This window comes from Ahaetulla prasina, chromosome 1, assembly GCF_028640845.1.
Source record: "Ahaetulla prasina isolate Xishuangbanna chromosome 1, ASM2864084v1, whole genome shotgun sequence".
Lineage (NCBI taxonomy): Eukaryota > Metazoa > Chordata > Lepidosauria > Squamata > Colubridae > Ahaetulla > Ahaetulla prasina.
The window spans coordinates 309,853,516-309,874,510 of NC_080539.1; the positions used below are offsets into that span (position 1 = coordinate 309,853,516).

At 34.9% G+C, this 20,995-nt stretch overlaps 1 protein-coding gene across 4 annotated transcripts in view; it reads right to left on the reverse strand.

Annotated features, from left to right (window-relative positions):
- Positions 1-20,995, reverse strand: part of CDIN1 (CDAN1 interacting nuclease 1) — a 145,409-nt gene that overhangs the window by 83,239 nt on the left and 41,175 nt on the right. For 2 of the 4 annotated variants that reach the window (XM_058162163.1, XM_058162161.1), the window contains exon 5: positions 17,805-17,877. The exons of 1 other annotated variant lie outside the window; for it this stretch is intronic. In XM_058162163.1, the coding sequence (XP_058018146.1) occupies positions 17,805-17,877 (73 nt within the window). The remainder of the gene's footprint in view (positions 1-17,804; positions 17,878-20,995) is intronic. One more of the 4 variants, XM_058162164.1, reaches the window with a different exon arrangement.

Below are 20,995 nucleotides of genomic sequence, written 5' to 3' on the forward strand. Positions count from 1 at the left end.
CTACGTACTAAAAAAGGCCTTCTCCCATTTAATTGATTGTTTGCTTTTCAGACTAAGAAAGTATTTAAGGAAGGGGCCCTGTTGATTGTCTTGGTACATGAATAGGGTTAGGCTATTACCACCTATTTATCAAATAGTATTATTTTGCTGCCATCTAGCAGTCATCAAGATTTATGCAACTAAAATCCAAGAGCCCTAGAAAGAACATTCATTTCCATTTTGGTAAGTGGATGATATTAACAGCAGCTGCCTGCAATTACTGCAGGTTCAAGCCCCACCAGGCCCAAGGTTGACTCAGCCTTCCATCCTTTATAAGGTAGGTAAAATGAGGACCCAGATTGTTGGGGGCAATAAGTTGACTTTGTATATAATATACAAATGGATGAAGACTATTGCTTGACATAGTGTAAGCCGCCCTGAGTCTTTGGAGAAGGGCGGGATATAAATGCAAATAAAAAAAAAATCTGTCTGGCCAAATCCAGCTGGGCAGTTATTTTGAAAACTGCCATTGCTTCCAGGGTTAGCTATTTTATGGTAGCAATCATTGCTAGATTTAGGTAACCTGCCAAAATGTTGAAACCATGCTTTCAAATATCTGATATACCTCTTCTGAAATATACACACATTTTAAAACAAAGTCCCCTCCAATTAATTTTTGTTGGGCAATCAAATCTAGGCTGCAAAAATATGGAAAACTATTAGATAGTGACAGAATGATATATACCCGTGATGGCGAACCTATGGCACGCGTGCCACAGGTGCCATATTGGTGGGCACGCAAACGTTGCCCTAGCTCAGCTACAGTGTGCATGCGTGTGCCGTCAGCAGATTTTCGGGCCTTCTGGGCCCACTGGAAGTCGGGAAACAAGCTGTTTCTGGCCTCCGGGGGGGGGATGGGAAGGCCCGTGTTTCGCTCTCCCCAGGCTCCAGAGGCTTTCTAGGAGCTTGGGAAGGGCGAAAATGGCCTTTTCCACCCTACCCCACCCCCTGGAGGCCCAGCAGAGGCCAGAAACTGCCCGTTTGCCAACTTCTAGTGGAACCAGAAACTTTAGTTAATCCATTAATCCCTAGAGTGTGTTTTGATAATTTGGAAAAACTTTATTTTTAAAATATTTCATACTGTATTATTTTGCCACATTCCCATAAACATATTAGATGATTTTCTTTTAAAATCTTGGGAGGTTTGTAAATAATACGACATTTCTGAAACCAAGTCATATTTCAGTTATTGTTCAGTTGTTTAGTTACTTCCAATTAATTTCAACTAGAGTAACAGTAGCTTTATTAGGGTTGCCTGTCAGGAACTGCTTCTTGAATCTGTATAATCTAAAGCTTAATACACCAGTAATAGTATTTCATATTCTACCATTCTCTTTTTCTATTGTCTTTAATTAAATTAAATATCCTCACTTTTAGCTTCCATAGTGTTATCATCAGGATATCAAAGGTTGTTAAACTTTCTTCAAATTTAATACATACAAGCATACATCATAATCTTCAATTCCTGAGGAAATCACAATGTACATATTACAGAAGAATGGAAAAAAGTGGCATTTAAAAAAATTAAAGACACATCAGAAAAAAAACAATAGCTAAATCTATTTTAAGTCAACACTGTTCACTATACCAGTCTTGGAAATAATCTTTGTTTCTACTATGTCTACTATGTCTATATGCAACTTCATATTTTGCCTTTTCTTCTTTAAACATTTCGCTTCACTCTGAAGATTTCATCAACTCATTAATTCAGTCTTCTCTTTTCTGTCAGCCTATTCATTTTTTTATATATTTGTTTTATGATCCAGTCCTCATTCATTCTATCTCCTTGACTAAACCATCTCAACATATCTTTTTATGCTGTTCATTCATGTTTGTATTCAATATTAATCACTCATTATCTATTAGTTCTTAAGTGTATTTTATTACTTGTTTGTTTGTTTATACATCACCTTTTAGTATTTTTTACAAATAACCCAAAGCAGCTAAGATACTCCACATATCTTCCTACTCTTATTTTTCCCACAACAACCCGGTTATTTCAGTTGGGCTGAGAGTCTGTGACTGGGCCAAAGTCCTCTTATTTTTTATTTTTTTTATCACACGTGCTTCTTAAGTATTCTGTTCCCATTGCTCCATTACTTTAGATGCCCAAGTTTCACTTCCATGTAACAAACTGGGCAGAAGTACCTTTTTATACATAATTAGTTTGCTTTTTCTAATATAAAATTTCATTCTTCAAAATAGACTGACCCTAACCCACTATCTTTCTCCTAGCATTTGCACTTCTTAAAATGTCCTCATAGTCAACATTCTACCCAAGTACAGAAATTCAACTACTTACTCTATTATTTCACTACTGTATTTATATATACCGTATATACTCGAGTATAAGCCGACCCAAATATAAGCCGAGGTACCTAATTTTACCACAAAAAAACTGGGAAAAACTATTGACTCGAGTATAAGCCTAGGGTGGGAAATGAGGCAGCTACTGGTCAATGTAAAAAATAAAGATAGAGCCAAGTAAAATAACATGAATATTTATTTGAGCGAAAAACAATAAAAGTGCAAAAGGGGGTCCCCAAAAAGAATATGGTATCAAAAATACAGTATCTTTAAAAGTAACAGCAACCAAGCTAACGAGAGCTAAAATCCCTCAAAACTGGAGTTCTCCTCCTCATCATCTGTTTGTCCAAACAGAGCTTCAGCTACTTCAGCTTCTGTGATGTTATCCGCATATACGTTGTCGTCATCACTGAGTTCACAGTCGTCATCATCACTGCTGTCACTCTCATACAATGCGCTGTCTTCACTGCCATCCATAGCATTACTAATGCCACATTTCTTGAAGGCACGTTGCACCATGTCCTCTGGAATATCTTCCCATGCATCACGAACCCACTGTGCTATTAGTTCTATGTCTGGCTTTCTCAGATTTCCAACTTTTGTCAGACGAGCTTGACCAGATGTCATCCATTCATGCCACATCCTTCGCACACGGTCCTTGAAAGGTTTATTTAAACTGACATCTAGGGGCTGCAATACAGATGTAAGCCCACCTGGAATAACGGCCAAAGTGACTTGAGATGACTTTGCCAATTTTTTTATGTCATCAGATGTGTGGGCTCTGAACATATCCCAAACTAACAGTGATCTTCTAGTCCAGTCCCCACTCCTCAAGCAAGAGATCCTATACTGTTTCAGACAAAGGATTGTCCAGTCTGTTCTTTAAAAACCCTCCAGGAATGAAGTGTCCAATAAGGTTCAAATTGCAAGTAGTCCTCAATTTAAGACTGCAATTGAGCCCAAAACGTTGTTTTGTTATTTTTCCCTAACCGTGTATGTATCCCCTGCCCCCATTTCGTCAGGCTGCCATCAAAGCGAAGCACGGCTGAATATTATTATTATTATTATTATCATTATCATCATTATCATCATCATCATCATCATCATCATCATCATCATTATTATCATTATCATTATTATCATTATCATCATCATCATCATCATCATCATTATTATTATTATTATTATCATTATCATTATTATCATCATCATTATTATTATTATTATTATTATTATTATTATTATTATCATTATCATCATCATCATCATCAATTTTATTATTTTATTCTTTGCTATATAATTTGCATAAAAATAATCTAACCTGAAAATTAATGCATCAAATTTGCATCATAAAAACTAATATTTGCTGAGTATCACTTGGATTGTTATTCAACAATGCAATTTCTGTATATAAAATTACATGCATATTAATGGTCCCAAACAACACGCCATTAAAATCACCACAAACACTTTTTACACATTTACCCATACTTTAAATAGTCATTTTTCTCTTATTCCTTGCTCAACATTTAAGCATTTAAGCATTCCATTTATGCCCAAGAAGAATGCTTTACTTATACTACATACCACTCTTATCAGCCAGCAGCAAACAACACCATCATATTCATGCAAAGCATCCTATAATCCAAATCTATTTTCCTAATCATACCTTTCCTCTGAATAATATATAAAAATATACATTGTATCTCATTAACCTGCTAAAGAACAAAAAAACCCCCACTATTTTTCATAACCTTTACCTAGTTTAAAGCCATAATGCACTTGTAATCTTTTAATCTTGTTCTGCATGTTTGTTTCTTTTTTCGTGTATGTTTATTCTTGAAAACTTACCTTATACTATGTATATAAAATAGATCTTTTTCTAAGGATATACTCACTAAACAGTCCTTATTATCATGCCTTATTGAGTCTGATTGCATAATATTGCAGGATGTTCCAAAAACTCAGATCTGTTCTTCTATTTCACGCAATTTGCTGAAGCATATCATGCAATTGCCCTCAACTAATAGATTCCTATTTTCTTATCCCACCAACTCTTCAGATTCATACTTTCTGACATACATTTTAGTAATTTCATTCAGACCCACTTCATCTTTTCCTTTTCTACAAGTTTTATAGACACAATTTATATTTCTTTTCCTTTAATCTCATTTATAATTCATGCACTTTGCTGTTTATTCCTTTTCCTAAGTCATAGTTTTCCATACGTGATGGTTGTCACCTGATGGCCCCAAAGATATCCACTGCCCATCATGATTTTGATCCATTCAGATTGTCATTGAGTAGAACAGCTTTTAGCATCAAAGGGAAGGTGTAGAGCAGTTGATCCATTTTAGTCATACCGAAGCAAGTTACATAGAAAGTTCCTGATATAGATATTAGTTAGTTATATCTGATAGAATGTCACATGCACAATGCAAACTCAGTTTTATTCCAGGCATGCTCACCCTAATCTAGAGACAAGTTTACAAGTCAATATAGATTCCAGCTGCAATCTATGCACTCAACTGACACACTCAAAAAGAATTGTGTTTCCAAATATTGTAGCCAGTTGTGTTTTTTGTCATGACCATATTTTAAACCAGCTGAAGTTTGTCTGTAGCACTCTCTATTGAACAGAAATTACTCACATAAGGTATCCAGCACTAGATTCACACATTACAATAATCTACAGTTTACATTAATCACAACTGAAGATATTATGACCTAATTCATATATAGTGAGTGGTCTATTGACATACAGTGGTCCAATGACAAAGATGCAAATAATGGACTTGAAGAATGAGTAAAATAAAAATACAGAGGTTAAATTTAAGGTAAGCTTTTAAAATAAAAGGCTTAAAAATCCTCTCCTTTATTTAGTATATCTCTTAAAGGCCATATATAGATCTCTATCAGAGAAAAGTCAAACCTGACTAAGAAAAACACGTAAGCAGCTTGCAGTTGTGATGGGGGGTGTGTGTGTTTGCACAGCTTTGTCTTGTGGTGAGTTGCTAGATCATCAAGCCCTGCTTACAAGTCATTTGTGTCCCAGTCATCTCCAGACTGGATTACTGCAACACACTCTATATGAGGTTGCCCTTGAAGTGTATCCAGAAGTTTCAGCTAACACATAATACATCTGAAGCTTCTGGGCAGTTATGTGTGTTCCTAGAGCAGTGCATGTTACACACCTCTGCTCCACAAACTGCACTGGTTGCTAGTTTGCTTCCAATCCAGTTCAACCTTTAAAGCCCTTCTTGGACTATCTGAGGGTTCACCTCTCTCTGCCCACCCCATTAGATCTGGGAGGAAAGGCATGCTGCAGGTGCCACAAGCTGGGACATTTCTTCTCTGCCATGACACTCGCCTTGATCATTGTCTTCCTTCCTCCAAGATAGATTAGCTCCATCCCTTTCAACATTTTGAAGTCCCTCAAGACTTGGTTATATTATCAGGCTTCAGGCTCCTACATTAAATTTTACAAAATGTTACATACTATTTTAAATTAAGAATGGATCTTATATTAGTCAAAAGTCTCCTTTATTATGTCCTGACCACAAGCCATCTAGTTTTGGACATCATAATTCCTCACTACCGCTTTTGTCACATTACCCAAATAGATCATTTCCTTGATTAAACTTTGCTGAAGATATAAATAATTTGGGGGAAGGTGTCTCCTTATGTAAGAATTATTTATTATATTATCTTCAAATAATTCCTTGGACCACATGGTACTTGCTCTATGAATTTGTATTTCTATTAGAAATACTGAAGCTATATAAAAGCCAATTTGTCCTGGTGGTTAAGGCTAGAAAGCCGAAGACCAGGAGTTCAAATTCCAATAGACATGGAAGCCAACTGGGTGACTTCTAGCCAGTCACTCTCTCTTAACCCAACCCATCTCACAGAGTTGTGGGGAAAATAGGAGGATGAAGATGTGTTAGATATGTTTGTTACCTTGTGTTATTAGTAAAACTAACAATGGTGTTAAATAAATTACGTTAAATAAACAAATGTCACTATATGTGAAATGCTCCCGGTTTCGACCGGATCGTGCAATCCGGTAGCGATGGGGGGCGGGTAGTTCGGAGAACCAGTAGCAAAAATCCCTGCCCCCCACCACCCATGCCCACCCAATTGTCCGGTCCCCACTTGCCTACTTGCTGCTTCTTTCGGGCTCACTCCTGCCTTGCTTTGCTTCGGCTGCTGCAATCAATTGCATCAGCTAGCAACTGAATCTGCCTGCCTGCAATCTATCTCATCGGTGAGCAACTAAATCTGCCCGCCTTTTTCCTTGAAATTGGTAAGTAAGGGGGGGGAGCTTTAAAAAAATAGTTAATTGAGGATTTTTTTTAGGAGTTTTATTTTTTTTTAGACATAGCAATTTAAAGTTAAGGAAGTTTTAAAGTTAAGGAAGTTTTAAATTTAGCTGTTTTTAATCTAAAAATATAAATAAAATAATAAAATAAAATAAAATATTTGTGCAGCTTTCTGAGATTTGGTAAGTTTCTGTAGTGTTTCACTCTAACTACACAAACAAATAAAATCTCACAAAGCTGTAAGTGGCATTTTGTGTGTGTGTGTGACTCAGTTGTGTTGTGTTGTGTTGTGTTGTATGGGTTTAAAGTGTGAAAGTTGGTCTTTGGTACCTCTTATTGTTTTGTGTACTTTGTTTAGTATTTTTATTATTTATTGTTATTGGCCCCACCCACCCGGTCACCTGACCACCAAGCCATGCCCACCAATTAAGCCACATCCACAGAAATGGCAGGGAAAATTTTTAGATTTCACCCCTGCTACATACTAACATATATATTCTTTATAGATTCTTCTTATTAATAAAGCAGAAGTTGTAAAAGTAATTTTTACATTGCTAATCATATAAAAATATGCTATTTATGTATTTACCTTAGAACAGGGGTCAGCAACCCGCGGCTCTGGAGCCGCATGTAGGTCTTTCATCCCTCTGCTGCGGCTCCCTGTCACTCAAAATATGCATCACAACTGCCAATGTGCGACATCCATCAATGCGCAATTTTTTAAGCTTTTCAACTCCCAATAGGCTAACCATGGATAAATCCAAGAAAAGAAAAATTTCAGAAGAAAACAGAATCCTTAATTCAACTATATATGCTAGCTATGTGGTCGTTCAGAAAATAGTCAGGACGGGAAAAGTTTTGTGGCTCCCGGTGTTTTCTTTTCTGTGGGAAATGGGTCCAAATGGCTCTCTGAATGTTTAAGGTTGCCGACCCCTGCCTTAGAAGAATATTACATTTGTGTTCTTAAATAATGTAACTTCAACTGGAGTTGAAGTTTTATTTGCTGGGAAGGCAACAATGGATTTACACAAGGTCCCTCTTTCCTTGGTGTAAAATCTTAAATTTTTGGTGTAAAATCTTAAATTCAGGATCATCTTCCTTTCATGTGAGTACATTTTTTTCAACAAATTGCTTACCATTGATTTGACTTTGTAATGCTTCTAGGACAAATCGAGGTAGTTTTCTTTATTTTAGAGTTTACACTAAACATTTTATCTCTTCTCCTCTTTGAAACAGCAGGAACCTATGCTACTAGTTTTCATCAATCATTGTAAAGAGAGTTGTAAGAGCATCAATGGAACTAAGGGACGCTGGGATGCTCATTCTTGATTTAGATTATGAACTAAAACCACTATGATACTAACCAGTAAAAACCATTCTAAGACATTGTTAGCTAAAGGTCAGAAACAGCAGATTGAAATGGTTTTAAAAATGGTTCTTTTCCTTTAAAATGTTGGCTGGGAATCCTAAATTGAATATGAGAAAGGGACCTCTTTTTGGATCAACAAATGTCAATCAATCAAATACAACAACCAGGTCCAACATGTTCATGTCAATTGTGTCCTACTGCCTTGGTTTTGGACTTCCATATCAGTGTTTGCCATCAGTGTTGAAGTGAAGGGTGCTGCTTGCAGAATATTGCTATACTACTGTACTGTCCCCCCACTCCCCATATTTTCACCATGAGCTATCTTCACAAAATTAAAAGTATGATTTGGAGAAAGAAGAGCAAATTTTCTGAAATAACCAATCATTACCCAATGTTATAGCTAACTTAAGCTAGGAATAGTAGAGGATAGTATGTTCTTCACAGCAGATCTGTTCAAATTTTAGAAAAAGGTTCTTTTCTTCAAGGTTCAGAAAAAACATACTTAAACTAGGACCTTTACATTTGCTATGGTTAGCAACGACAGTAGGAATGACTACAAATTGATCCAACCATGTTTTGAGAGTTCCCTTGATTCAACTCTCAACATTAAGAAAGTTGTTTTCCCTTTCTCTGAATTCCAGTGTTTGGAAAGTAAGAGTGAGAAACAGGTGATATCCTTACTTGGCTGTTGTGAGAAACAGGAATAGATTGACCATTTTCAAGACTTTTTCCTGCTATGAATTAGAATTAGGCTTATCACATCCATGACTGCTTCTCTTTAAGGCCCATGATTTTGAAGAATTTTGAATGAACAAAAAATTGTTTAATATTTATGGGACACCAGGGATTTCACATGGGGAACAAAAATTCTCTTTAAGATCACATTCTTAAATTTATTTATTTTTAAGAAATGATCTTGGCTGAAAGTCTTGGCCTGGCACACTGCATGTGTTTAAGTCTTAAACACATTTTGTTCCAAGTCACATAGCCTCAGTGGAGATGCAAGCAGGGATGTGTGTCATTATCACTGCATAAAGTTAGGTCATCATGTCACGTGGACATGATTTTTGAATATTTTTAATTATTCAGTCAAGGAAAATTATCGGAGGACCACTATCTGATGACGGAAAGATTAACAGCTGCAGTCCTTTAATATTTTGCACCAACAAATAGAAAATTACCGCATAATGTTGGTATATAATGTTAGAAACTTGCACGACTTGCAAGTACATAGGAATTTATGTACTTATAAGTCTGTTAGTTGTGATTACTATTATGTTGTCGCCTTTATTTTTAAGCATGAATAACAACTTATTTAAATTTTTTGTGCAAGTATTACATTAATCTGCCTCTGAAAAAAACCTGTACTTCAATCATTTCATGGCTGACTGTGAAAAAATCTAATCCATCTCCTCATCTCTCAGCTTTCTATGGTTAACTGTCTCCCAGACTACTAACTCCTGTTCATAATGTTCCTGTTATCATCATCTTTCTCTTGTACTTCAGTGATCATATATTGCTTCTCAACTTCTGCTGTTTCAATCAGCACTAAAATAATTTCATCTCTAATTGTAACTCATCATTTATCTTCAAGAAAAAAAGAACTGTCTGCTTATCCTGTAATAATGGCTCTATTATTATCAGTTATTGAATTTTAATTTTTGAATTGTGTCTTAATAGTTGAAGCTGATATTTTAATTTCAGATCTCAGTATTTACTTATGTTTAAAATTGAACATCAGCTAATTCATAGTAGTAACTTAATGAAGGAATATTATTTTTAAAAGACAAGCAACTTTACTGGTTATATAACAAATTGTCCATACGTTTTTCAAACATCTTTATGAAATCACTAAGTTAGATTGTTCAAACCTGGGGTTTGGTGAGCAGCAAAATTAATATCTGGAATAAGTAATGAATGGGATAAAGATCAATAAGCTGAAACCCAACCTTGATAAATAACAGGTACTATTACCAGATGGTTAATTAATCAGAAACAGATGTTTAAACTATATGGATACGGTTGTATGCACTGTAAAGAATAGATATCTATTTATTAATGATTCAGTTATGTTCTAATTATTTTACCAAACTCCAGGCAGCTTACAGTAAAATCCCTAAAGACAGCAAAAAGAATCATGCATAAAGACCAAAAGTTAAAATGAACAATTAGCAAAACAATTAATTCAAAATTATTGAAAACAGCTAGTGAAACACTTAATTCCCAAAGGTGCAGTGACAAATGTTTTTGCCACTTTTCTTATGGATAGAGCACAACTAAATAAGTCCAAACTATTCTACAGAGTTCGGTCAAACATAAATAAAGCCTGTTTCTTAGATCCTATCCTTAGATCCTTTTCCTGCCCTGGAGCATTACTTGGATGGTGACTAAAATGATTCGATCCTCCTTGGAAAATATGATTTTGAAAATAACCCAGACCCAAACTGCATACAGTTTTATAGGTCATAAACACTTTTAATTGGGGTTGGGAATTAAGAGGGACTAAATGCCTTGTTCACGAAGTCCAAGTTATCAGTTCAGATTAAGGGAATAATTGTTGCTGTCCTGCACAGAGAGAACCTTGCAAATCTTGTGCTTTTGGTAGCTTTTCAGTGAAATTACTGCACTGTACTGTTTGCAGGGCTAACTTTGAAGACTATTTAAAAAGCACAGCTTGTTCAAGAAAAAAGACCTTATATCATATAATTGATTCCATTGCTACTTAAATAACTTTCAGATGTTTATTCAATTCTAAGAGAGTGATATCTGTTTGTTCAGCAATTAGTCCCATTTCATCCCAAGACACACACTTGTAATGGTATGTAGGAATATCCTTGGGAAATGGGGCGGGGAGGACAGATGCTTCCCATAGAATAATCAGATAAGAGGGAGAGGCGCCCACAGCTGCACAACAGACAAACAAAGAAACTCAGAAGGGATCCTCACTAACTTATCAGGCTGTAAAAATAGACAGTGAGATTTGATTTGTACTTTCAGATTTGCAAGATTCTGTTAATAAAGTAGAATTTGTCCATCTGGTCTATTTCCTGTCTGGTCCACCTGTGAGGACTGACAACACTAGGTCATGTTTGGCAATCCTGGTTAAGATCCATAATCTATGAAGATAGCATTATTTTGAGAGAAAGCTTCCTCCTCAGCCCACTAGTCAAATTAACTTGTCAGGAATGTATTGTAGGTGTTAGGCAAATATCCCTTTATGTTTCTTGGCATTTTAACTTGATATTTTATGCAGCTCTTTTTATTCTGCTCTTCTGCTGTTGTTATTTTTGCCATGTATTTTTTTAGAATGGAAGCTTTTATATAGTGATGAAATATTCATAAAATAAAATAAGCATTAAAAATATCATTTCTCTCCTGGGAAGTATGCATGATCTTCCTTTTTCTAGTCTTCAGGAAGAGTTTGACAATATATTTATTCAACTATGCCCTCAACAATTTCAGTGAGCTATGCTTTTAATTAACATCTTATGTTGCTATTTTCTTCTGTATTTTGTCTTGTTTTTATCATTTTGTGCTTTACTCCTTTATATCATTTCTATCATATCTGTTTATCATTAAAACAGCCCCAAAGTAAGGTCTGATTTGAGGCTTTCTTATGTTGTATTTTTAAACTAAATTCCACTTCTGTAATTTATGCTGAACTACTACACTACAAATCTATTAGTAGTAAACATTTCTCCATCAAGGGAATCTGTTCTTTTCATTTTTACAAAGTTCCTGATTTTCAACTTTTGATGATTATTATTATGAATTTACATATTTTGGCTCCTAGCCTAATAAATCTTGGGTTATATATTTATATTGTAATAAAGTTCGAAGTTATTTTGAATCATTGTTAGAAAGCAGTCATTTCATTTATCAACAAAATACTGTAAGCATAACTTTTTATGTTGAACTTAGATTTCTGGATCCCTAGATAATTTCTTATAGCATTTAAACAACGAGATACACCAGATTTAGAGCTCTTGATCCTAGGAAGTTAGTGCCTATACTTTCCTACCATAATACATTTTTAGAATATAAATATTTCAGTTATAATACAATCATATGACAAAGTTTATACCAAAGGGAGGAAATTTAAACCAGCAGCCCTAAAACGGTTCAAGGCAAAAACTCTTGCTCAAGTTTTATATGGAACATAACAGAATAACAGAGTTGGAAGGGACCTTGGAGGTCTTTATTTATTTATTTATTTATTTATTTATTTATTTATTTTATCACATTTATATACCGCCTTATCTCCCTAGGGACTCAGGGCGGTTCACAGGCAAATAAAACGTACATATAAATACAGACTAAAATAACAGTTAAAAAACTTATTCTACATGGCCGAATTATTAAAAAGCAATATAAATAATAAAACCCATTAAAACCAGTATGAATTTAAAATCTAATCCAGTCCTGCGCAGATGAATAAATGTGTTTTAAGCTCGCGACGGAAGGTTCGGAGGTCCGGAAGTTGACAAAGTCCTGGGGGGAGTTCGTTCCAGAGGGTGGGAGCCCCCACAGAGAAGGCCCTTCCCCTGGGTGTCGCCAGACGGCACTGCCTAGCTGACGGCACCCTGAGGAGTCCCTCTCTGTGAGAGCGCATGGGTCGGTGAGAGGTATTCGGTAGCAGTAGGCAGTCCCGTAAGTAGCCCGGCCCTATGCCATGGAGCGCTTTAAAGATGGTTACCAAAACCTTGAAGCGCACCCGGAAGGCCATAGGTAGCCAGTGCAGTCTGCGCAGGATAGGTGTCACACGGGAGCCGCAAGGGGCTCCCTCTATCACCCCCGCAGCTGCATTCTGAACTAACTGAAGCCTCCGGATGCCCCTCAGGGGGAGCCCCATGTAGAGAGCATTGCAGTAATCCAGACGAGATGTCACGAGGGCGTGAGTGACCGTGCATAAGGCATCCTGGTGTTGTGTCTTGCCCGCCCTCAGAGCAGCCGGGGCCTTCTTACCTGCTCCCGAACACTGAGGAATGTATGCCTCCCGGTCCCAGTCCTGGCTCCATGCCCACACAAACTGCAGAAGAAGGAGAATCTCCCTGCCCCAGCCCTGACTCCATGCCCAGGCAAACGGAGCAGCTAGACCCCTCCCCCTCCTCCACAGCATGTGAGCCTGAGGAGGGTTTATTACCAACAGCTGATTGGTGTGACCCTCGCATCAGAAGACTGGATAGGCGGAGGCAACAGAGGGAAGGGAGGGGCAGGCCTTAATGAGTGCTGAGTCATGGAGCCACACCCCATGGCCTATATAAAGGATCTACTTTCTGGCAGTCTCTGAGTCAGGCAAAAGTCGAACTTATCTTGCTGAAGTCACTTACTGGTCTCCTGCCTGCTCTGAGGACTTTGCTAGGACTTTGGGCAGAGCTGCAGAGGCAAGCCTGATTCGGATTTCCCTGACCCAGCTGTCAGCGGAGGAGTGGGACACGACACCTGGTCTAGAAAGGTCTTCTAGTTCAACCCCCCGCACAAGCAGGAGAACCTATATCATTCTGAATAAATGGCTATCCAATCTCTTCTTAAAAAGTTCCAATGTTGGAGCATCCACATATTCTAGAGGCAAGTTTAATTAATTGATTAATTGTTCTCACTGTCAGATTGGTTAGTTTCCATCTATTGCTTTTTCTGGCACTTTGTGGCAGCTCCTCAAATATTGGAACACTGCTATCATGTCACCCCTAGTCCTTCTTTTTGCTAGACTAGACATAACCAATTCCTGTAATGTAAATAGGACTTTATATGAAGAAATATTTTCTCAAGAGAATTATTTGCTAAAATGCATACTGTGAGATTCATGGTGTATCAAAAGCCTAGTACCTAGGTCCAAGATAGAATGCACCAAGTAGAAGAAAAAGCATAGTGGTGAATCGTAACATATTGGTTAAAGATAATATTCGTCCTAAGGGCCTGTTTCCAATAATTTTGAAGCATGACTATTTCTCACCCTGGATATTAGCACTGAATGAGAGACTAGAGTATTCTGAGCTTGCCATGAATTTTCTTTGATCATCTAGGGTTTCTGTTGTTGTTGTTCAATCATGAAGATATGTGTAAACCTTTGCTACTCCACAACATGCCATGACCATAGGCAAAAAATAAAATAAAAAAATGTTCTTCAAACATGAAGTGAATGATAATAGATACTAAAATGAAATCAGCATCCTTTTCCATATCAGGGTTCTGATAGTGAAAGGCACAGGTGAATCTGCAGATATTAACCTTCCCAAGAAAGGGTTTTTAGAGCTAGGGAAAATGTGCTTCCATTGACTTTACTGCAGGCCATTCGCCAAAACCTCACTAATAGAATTGTGTCTCTGCAGAAATAGAAACTGTTCAACGTAGTGTTTATTTTACAAAGATTATATACTCTCTTGCTGCAACATCTCCTGAAGACAGAGATATGTGCTTTTTTTAGACTCCCACCATGCTACATGAACTCAAATGCCAAATTTTATGCGGCTAGGTGAAAAAGCTGCAATAACTAGTGCAAATGTGACAAATTTGTCAGTCAATACCCTTAATTATTAATTTTTATCTGTTTTGGTTTTATTTATTTTATTTTATTTTATTGATACGGTGATCTCTGATAAGAATACATAATAATACATTTGATTTAAATTATGCTGAAGTATATGTCATAGTGTCCAAATATTTTTCTCTGAGGTGAGTGTGGTCAGGATTGCAACGATAATGAATCACAGAAGATTCAAATAAAACCTGGTTCTTTTTCTCTCCTTCCAGCTGTGTAACTCAGAGGGATATGACTTTGAATAAATGCAGTCTGCAATCCTTGATATATACAAATCATTCAGCTTAAAAGTGAAATCTAAGTCCAATAATCATTTCCAAAACTGCATACTGTTAAACAGTATTACCAGAGCAATAAACTGTTTCTGTCAGTCTCTCAGTGTCAATTCCTATACCTTTCAGTATAGAACAATTTAAAGCTATACATTGATCTACTGGAAGTAATAGTACATATACAATACACACCTGCCCCATGAGAAGATTCCCCTTCATCTACTGTTAAAGGTAAAAATTAGAAATACAAACCAAGACTGACTGAGGCCAGCAGCTCATTAAAGCTGGGGTGATTTCCCCTATATAGAATTCTATTGATCTCCATAGTCCGAGCTAGACAAAAAGTGTGGTCAGGGAGGGGATGATGGATGCATTTGCCAATAGTACTGAACAAACCTGTTAGCTAATTGCTACCAAAGACAATTATCCCTGCATTGCTTCATAATGGAAACACATTACAAAACTCTAATATACACACAGGGAAATTTGATGATTTGACTGTGGAGCCATGTGCATTGAATTTCATTGCCAAAGGCCAGCCAGGTCATTGCTGTGAAAGGGGAAGAGAGTGTCAGAATAAAAGCTACCCTACCTTTCAGCTCTTTTCTAAAATCACTTTGTGCCAACTCCATGGAGCCCCGTAATCTGGCATGAATAAAAGCTTCCTCCCACCCTCAAAAGAAGCGTTCTCTTGGAAAACATTACTATATTACAGTTGTTTTGACCATAGTTAAGATTTTTATGCTCACATTCAGAGTACTGGCAATTAATGTTAGTTTAAACTGCGGTCATACACTCCCTTGAGCTTGAAAATTGTATAAACGAACGTATAGCATCAATGTTATTAGAAATCCAGAAGGAAATAATAACACTTCCAATAATCAAAACACTGGCACAGTATAGAAATATTTCAAGGTAATAACATGTTTGAATATACACAGTTGAAACCATTGTTATTTCTCTCTCTAGAAAATAAGCGCTTAAAATAAGTTTTTCCCCCTAAATTTAGAATATGTATTCTAAATATGGTTAGCACACAAACTGAAGGCTTACACTGCTAATGCTGAAGCTTAAGATTCTCAGCCACAATTCATTTAAAAACTTCTATTTAGTTGTTTGATTATATAATATTACAGAAGGATGGAAATTAAATACAATGAGCAGAAGCTGTGCCAGCATTATAAAAATAAATTAAACAGCTGCAGAATTTATGATCCATCTATTAGCTTTATAATTCACAAGCCAATGCATTCCACTTTATAGGGTCTGATACTGTGCTGCAGAGAGTAGTCTACCTGCCTCGGATTGTGCAGACTACTATTTTGACAAGATCTGGATAGCAGTAGGTCCAAAGCAATCAGAAGGTTGACTTTGACAAATGGAGGTGCTGCAGCGAAGTTGAAAATAACACACATCCACTTTAATCTCTTTCTTGATTAAATCGAAACCATACCATTCTGACATCATGTGATTTGCTCATGAAGCATCACTGCAGGTTACTTTAAAGGCTACATCTATTGAAATGATATTGAATTTTTAGAGAAAGTACTTTAATTCATTCAAATGAAACCGTCAAGTGAAACCTTACCAGTCACCAACTGCACAGCTTCCCCAAAAAATAAAAAAGGTCTATAGAAAAACCCTAGCTTTAAAAAAATAAAAGGGGAAAGGAATAATAATAATAATAATAATAATGATCTGTGATACGAAATCCAGCATAATTATCTTGTTTGCCGTGTGTACTGTCATTTTGTGTAAATAATAATAATAATAATAATAATAATAATAATAATAATAATAATAATAATATCCCTTCTCTAATCTAGTGGATGATAGATTTTTTTCAGACTGCTTATTTTTTTACCTTCAAAGAATAAAAAAAAATACATGTGTCAAGTACGTTCTAAATCCTTTCACCATTCTCATCGTCAAATTCCAAAGGTAAACATTACAATAGATAATAAAAATGCAAAAGATGAAATTGTCTTTCTTATATGAGACTAGGCAAATATTTATGGGGCAGTTGACAAACTCCTGCCTAGTAAAGGAGCCAACACTGAGAGCAATTACCCTGATATTCATGACTCACTTTGAATATCACATTGAATATTACTCATAAATCTTTTACGAGCACATCCCCAGAGCTCACTTAACAGCCGGTTTTAATCATGCAGTTGACACAGAGAAAATAACAAAATGTATTTTTTCAGTGGCAAATTAATTTAGCCTTGAACCTCCTCCTGAAGCTGTATTTTTTTCTGGTTTTTTTTTCTGTCTAGTACTGAGCTCAGTTAAATTCACCTTAAAGTTTTGAGGTTCCAGAATGTTAAAGTAGTATAAGTTTCCTTTCAAGAATTACTTGGCAAAATTATTTATGCCATGGATCAATTACATTTTAAGAATTCTTACTAATGTCTAATGAACTTCAAGAACATACTTATTTCTTGAATTCTCGATGAAAGGATTGCCCCCAACAGAAGTTGTCTATCACTAACATTTTGCCTTAAAATATGACTGTAGGTAATTAGAGGGACATAAACAATTATCTATAGTGTGTTATAATCTTTTACCATAACTCTGTTATGATCTTAAAAGAATCAATTCCACATGTAATATTAAGAAGTATTTTTTTTCTGTATAAAAGAATTTTGAAGACAAAAATTAATATAAATTCTGTGACGAGGGAAAACATATATTCAGTGCAAAAAACCTCTGAGGATGAAAACAACTTGTGTTATAGTTCTTACTTAATGATTTAATTAATTTTATGTACACCCTGTCTTTCCTCCAAGAGCCCAAAGTGGAATATGCAATATAACATTAATAATTTTTCCCTACAACAACTGGAAATTTTACAAGATTTAAAAAGTTGCCTTTTATTCACTTTACATGTTTAGTAATTTAGTTGTACATTTTAGCTGTGTATCAATAAACTTAAAATTTTTCAAATTACTTACGTACTGATCCATCTTGTTCTTGTAGAAATCTTTCTAACACAATTCGAGCCATAAGTGATGGGGCAAAATCCACCTTAGAAGAAAGATAAACTGTAACCAACTTTCATTAAAATGTGGTTTTATTTCATCACTTAGATCAATAAGGAGGTGTCAAGGATGCATCCTCCATTATCTCAGTCATCCTTTCCGAAAGGTACATTTCTCTGACATGATAAGAATTATGCTATAATCTGATAAATAAATCTTTTTGACCACAACATACAAAGCTATGTGCAATTGTATTTGTGTTGCAATGTATGGACTTGGATTTCAATTTTAAAACATTCGACGTAATAGTTCATTTTACTGATTTGTGTTTATTATTGTTTGAAATGATCATGGACAAGATTAAATAACATGTTTAACATTTACACAGTACAAGTGAAACCTGAAACAAAAGGTTGCAATATGACTTCATTAATTCAGTGTCACTTAGCTGACTCCTTTGGCATACTCTGTTCCTTCTACCCATGCATGTTTTCAAGATCAACTAAATTACTTTGTGGTTGAGATTGCTCAATGCTCCTTTTTGGCTGATACTCTCTTTCTCTCATTATGGGGAAGAGGAAAGACTGTATTTTCATTTTTTAGCACTTTTATATAAGTTGAGGACCAGATTTTCCTACTGCAATATTATTACAATACTACGTCCCCCAATTTGGTCTCCTCTAGATGGACATCATTACATGTTTTACCCCTTCAATAACAAAGACATTTTAATTTATTTTTCCAATATAGCTATTATAAATTTAAAGGTTACTACATTGTACGTTGCATTACAACCTACGGAAATTATTGTGATTTATGCAGGTAAATTTTGTGCAAATTTGAACGCATTAAGAATGTCTACAGCTTATTTGTTTGGAAAACTCTAAGGGAATCTTTAAAATATTTTATGTTTTAAATTAGTAATGATAAAAATCCAAATATATAGGTATTGTTATATCTAAATCAATCACTTTGTATAGTAAAACCTAAAGGTTATGGAAAAAAAATGAATATAGAGAAACATAGATTTCTCAAATATACTTGGGAATTGAACATCTATTTTAAAATATCTACTATTTCATTTACTACTTCATTGTTAAGGCTTATTATTATTAAACAGTATGAAATATACTGTTGACCAGATGCCAGACTTTGAATGAAAATAATTGCAAATAATAACATGATTTTTTTCATTTTATATGTTTTGAAATATATTCAAAATTCATATATTTGGGAAAACAAAATTTATTTTGATTTCTACATGCTTTTTTCCCTAAATGTATATGTATTTTGATGCACTGAATTTCTTCCAAATAGAAAGAAATGCTTTTTACAAAGAATTGCTTATTTCTGCTAGTTCACATCAGAACTGACACATGAAAAATGGTGAAATTACTGAAGGTAGACCAGCCAGAATAAGGACTACCTTATTAGTTCAGGTACTTGCATCTTCCTAATTTTCATATTAATCATGAACCCATCTTTGTCTGAAATAGGGCCATCATATTTATGTCAGAATGTAACATGTAAGTAATATTCATAGTGTTTCAAATCTCACTAGAAAATATTTGGTGAGAATGACTAATTTTATTTTTAATATATATATGAGTTGCTTTCATTTAAAAAAACCTGTAATTTAAATAATACAATGGTCATATTTAATCTTTTTAAAAGCTTCAGCATCTCACAAAAATACAAGGCACTATTCTGATTTAGCATGTTATATGTTTCTAATCAATTTTTACAGCAATCACCGATTGACTCAAAGTGTTACCATATACTGTTGATCAGCAGATGGAGGAATTTGTCATTTAAATATTAACTACCACATAAAATGGCAACTTGATTGTGTAGAAATATACATCACATGTTTGATATTCCCATATTTCCCTAATGTGCTAAAATTGATTACAAAAATATACATTTCCTATATATCTGCATGTACTATTGAACAGTTATTTCAACATTTTAAGCTTTAAACTTAAAAATTTTAAATAATTTTATTTCTTTCTAAAGTTACAATTTAAGAATCCCTAAGTATATGAATTGCTAAGATGTTCTAACATAGTATTTGAATAAGGGAATGCTTTATGTACCAGAATTATCTGTTAAAAATGGAGAATGAAATGGGGGGGAGCTGTTGCAAGCAAGATTATACACATTATATATTTATGTGTCTATCTAGGACAAGGTGCTTATTTAGAACAATGTCTATGTATTGTATTTGATTTAATAATATTATTTTGTCAAAAATAAAGAAAATAGTACAAAACTAAAGTTACAAGAACCATCCCTTAGTATCAGAACAAACAATCTTTTACATTTGGTAGTGTTACAATATGTAGACATTTTAAAGACCATTAAAATCATCCAGTATCTGGTAGATATATTACTTAATTGTAAATCTTACTTCCTAATATAATGATTAGAGCTTGCCGTACAGTTCCATTTATCTCTCTCTCTTTTGGGGGTGGGGCTACTAAAGTTTTTAGCACTTGGAAGAAATAAATCCAGTGCACTTATTATAATCTTACAAAACTATTTGCAAACATATTGCAATATTAAAATCAAATAATGTGATACTGTTACAATATATAAACATGTTACAAGTTTAAAAAGATAGGACTCCTCTTGAGAAACCATATAGGAAGTTTATAAACTTTCTGTGCCTACCATAGCAAAGAATCTTCTCCAATGTATTATAGCATGTTAAAGCAGTCTTCATTCTAGTTGGTTTATGCAAACATTGGTTTGTTTCAGTGAGTCCATTGGTGACCTGGCTAAAATTTCAGGAAGCCAGCTAAGCTTCTATTTTTTACTATCTACATATAATTTACATTGACATGAATATTTCATCTCCAAAATGCAGGAGTTTTCTTCTATTAAATGTGGATAACAACAATATAAAAAATTAAAACTCACACTATACTTCTTTAACTTTGATGTCCATCAGGAACAGTTTTATTAATATTAAACCCATTTTTCTCATTAAATCCTATATTAAAAAGATTTTTAAAAATAGAAAATAAAGGAAATTCATTTATTGTAAAACCATAGTGTACTTTATGGATATTTCTCTAAAAACAAAGCAATTAAACCAGTTCCTCAGAAACTCAAATGCTTGTTGCTGAAAATGAGACATACATGCAAGGCAATCACTTGTT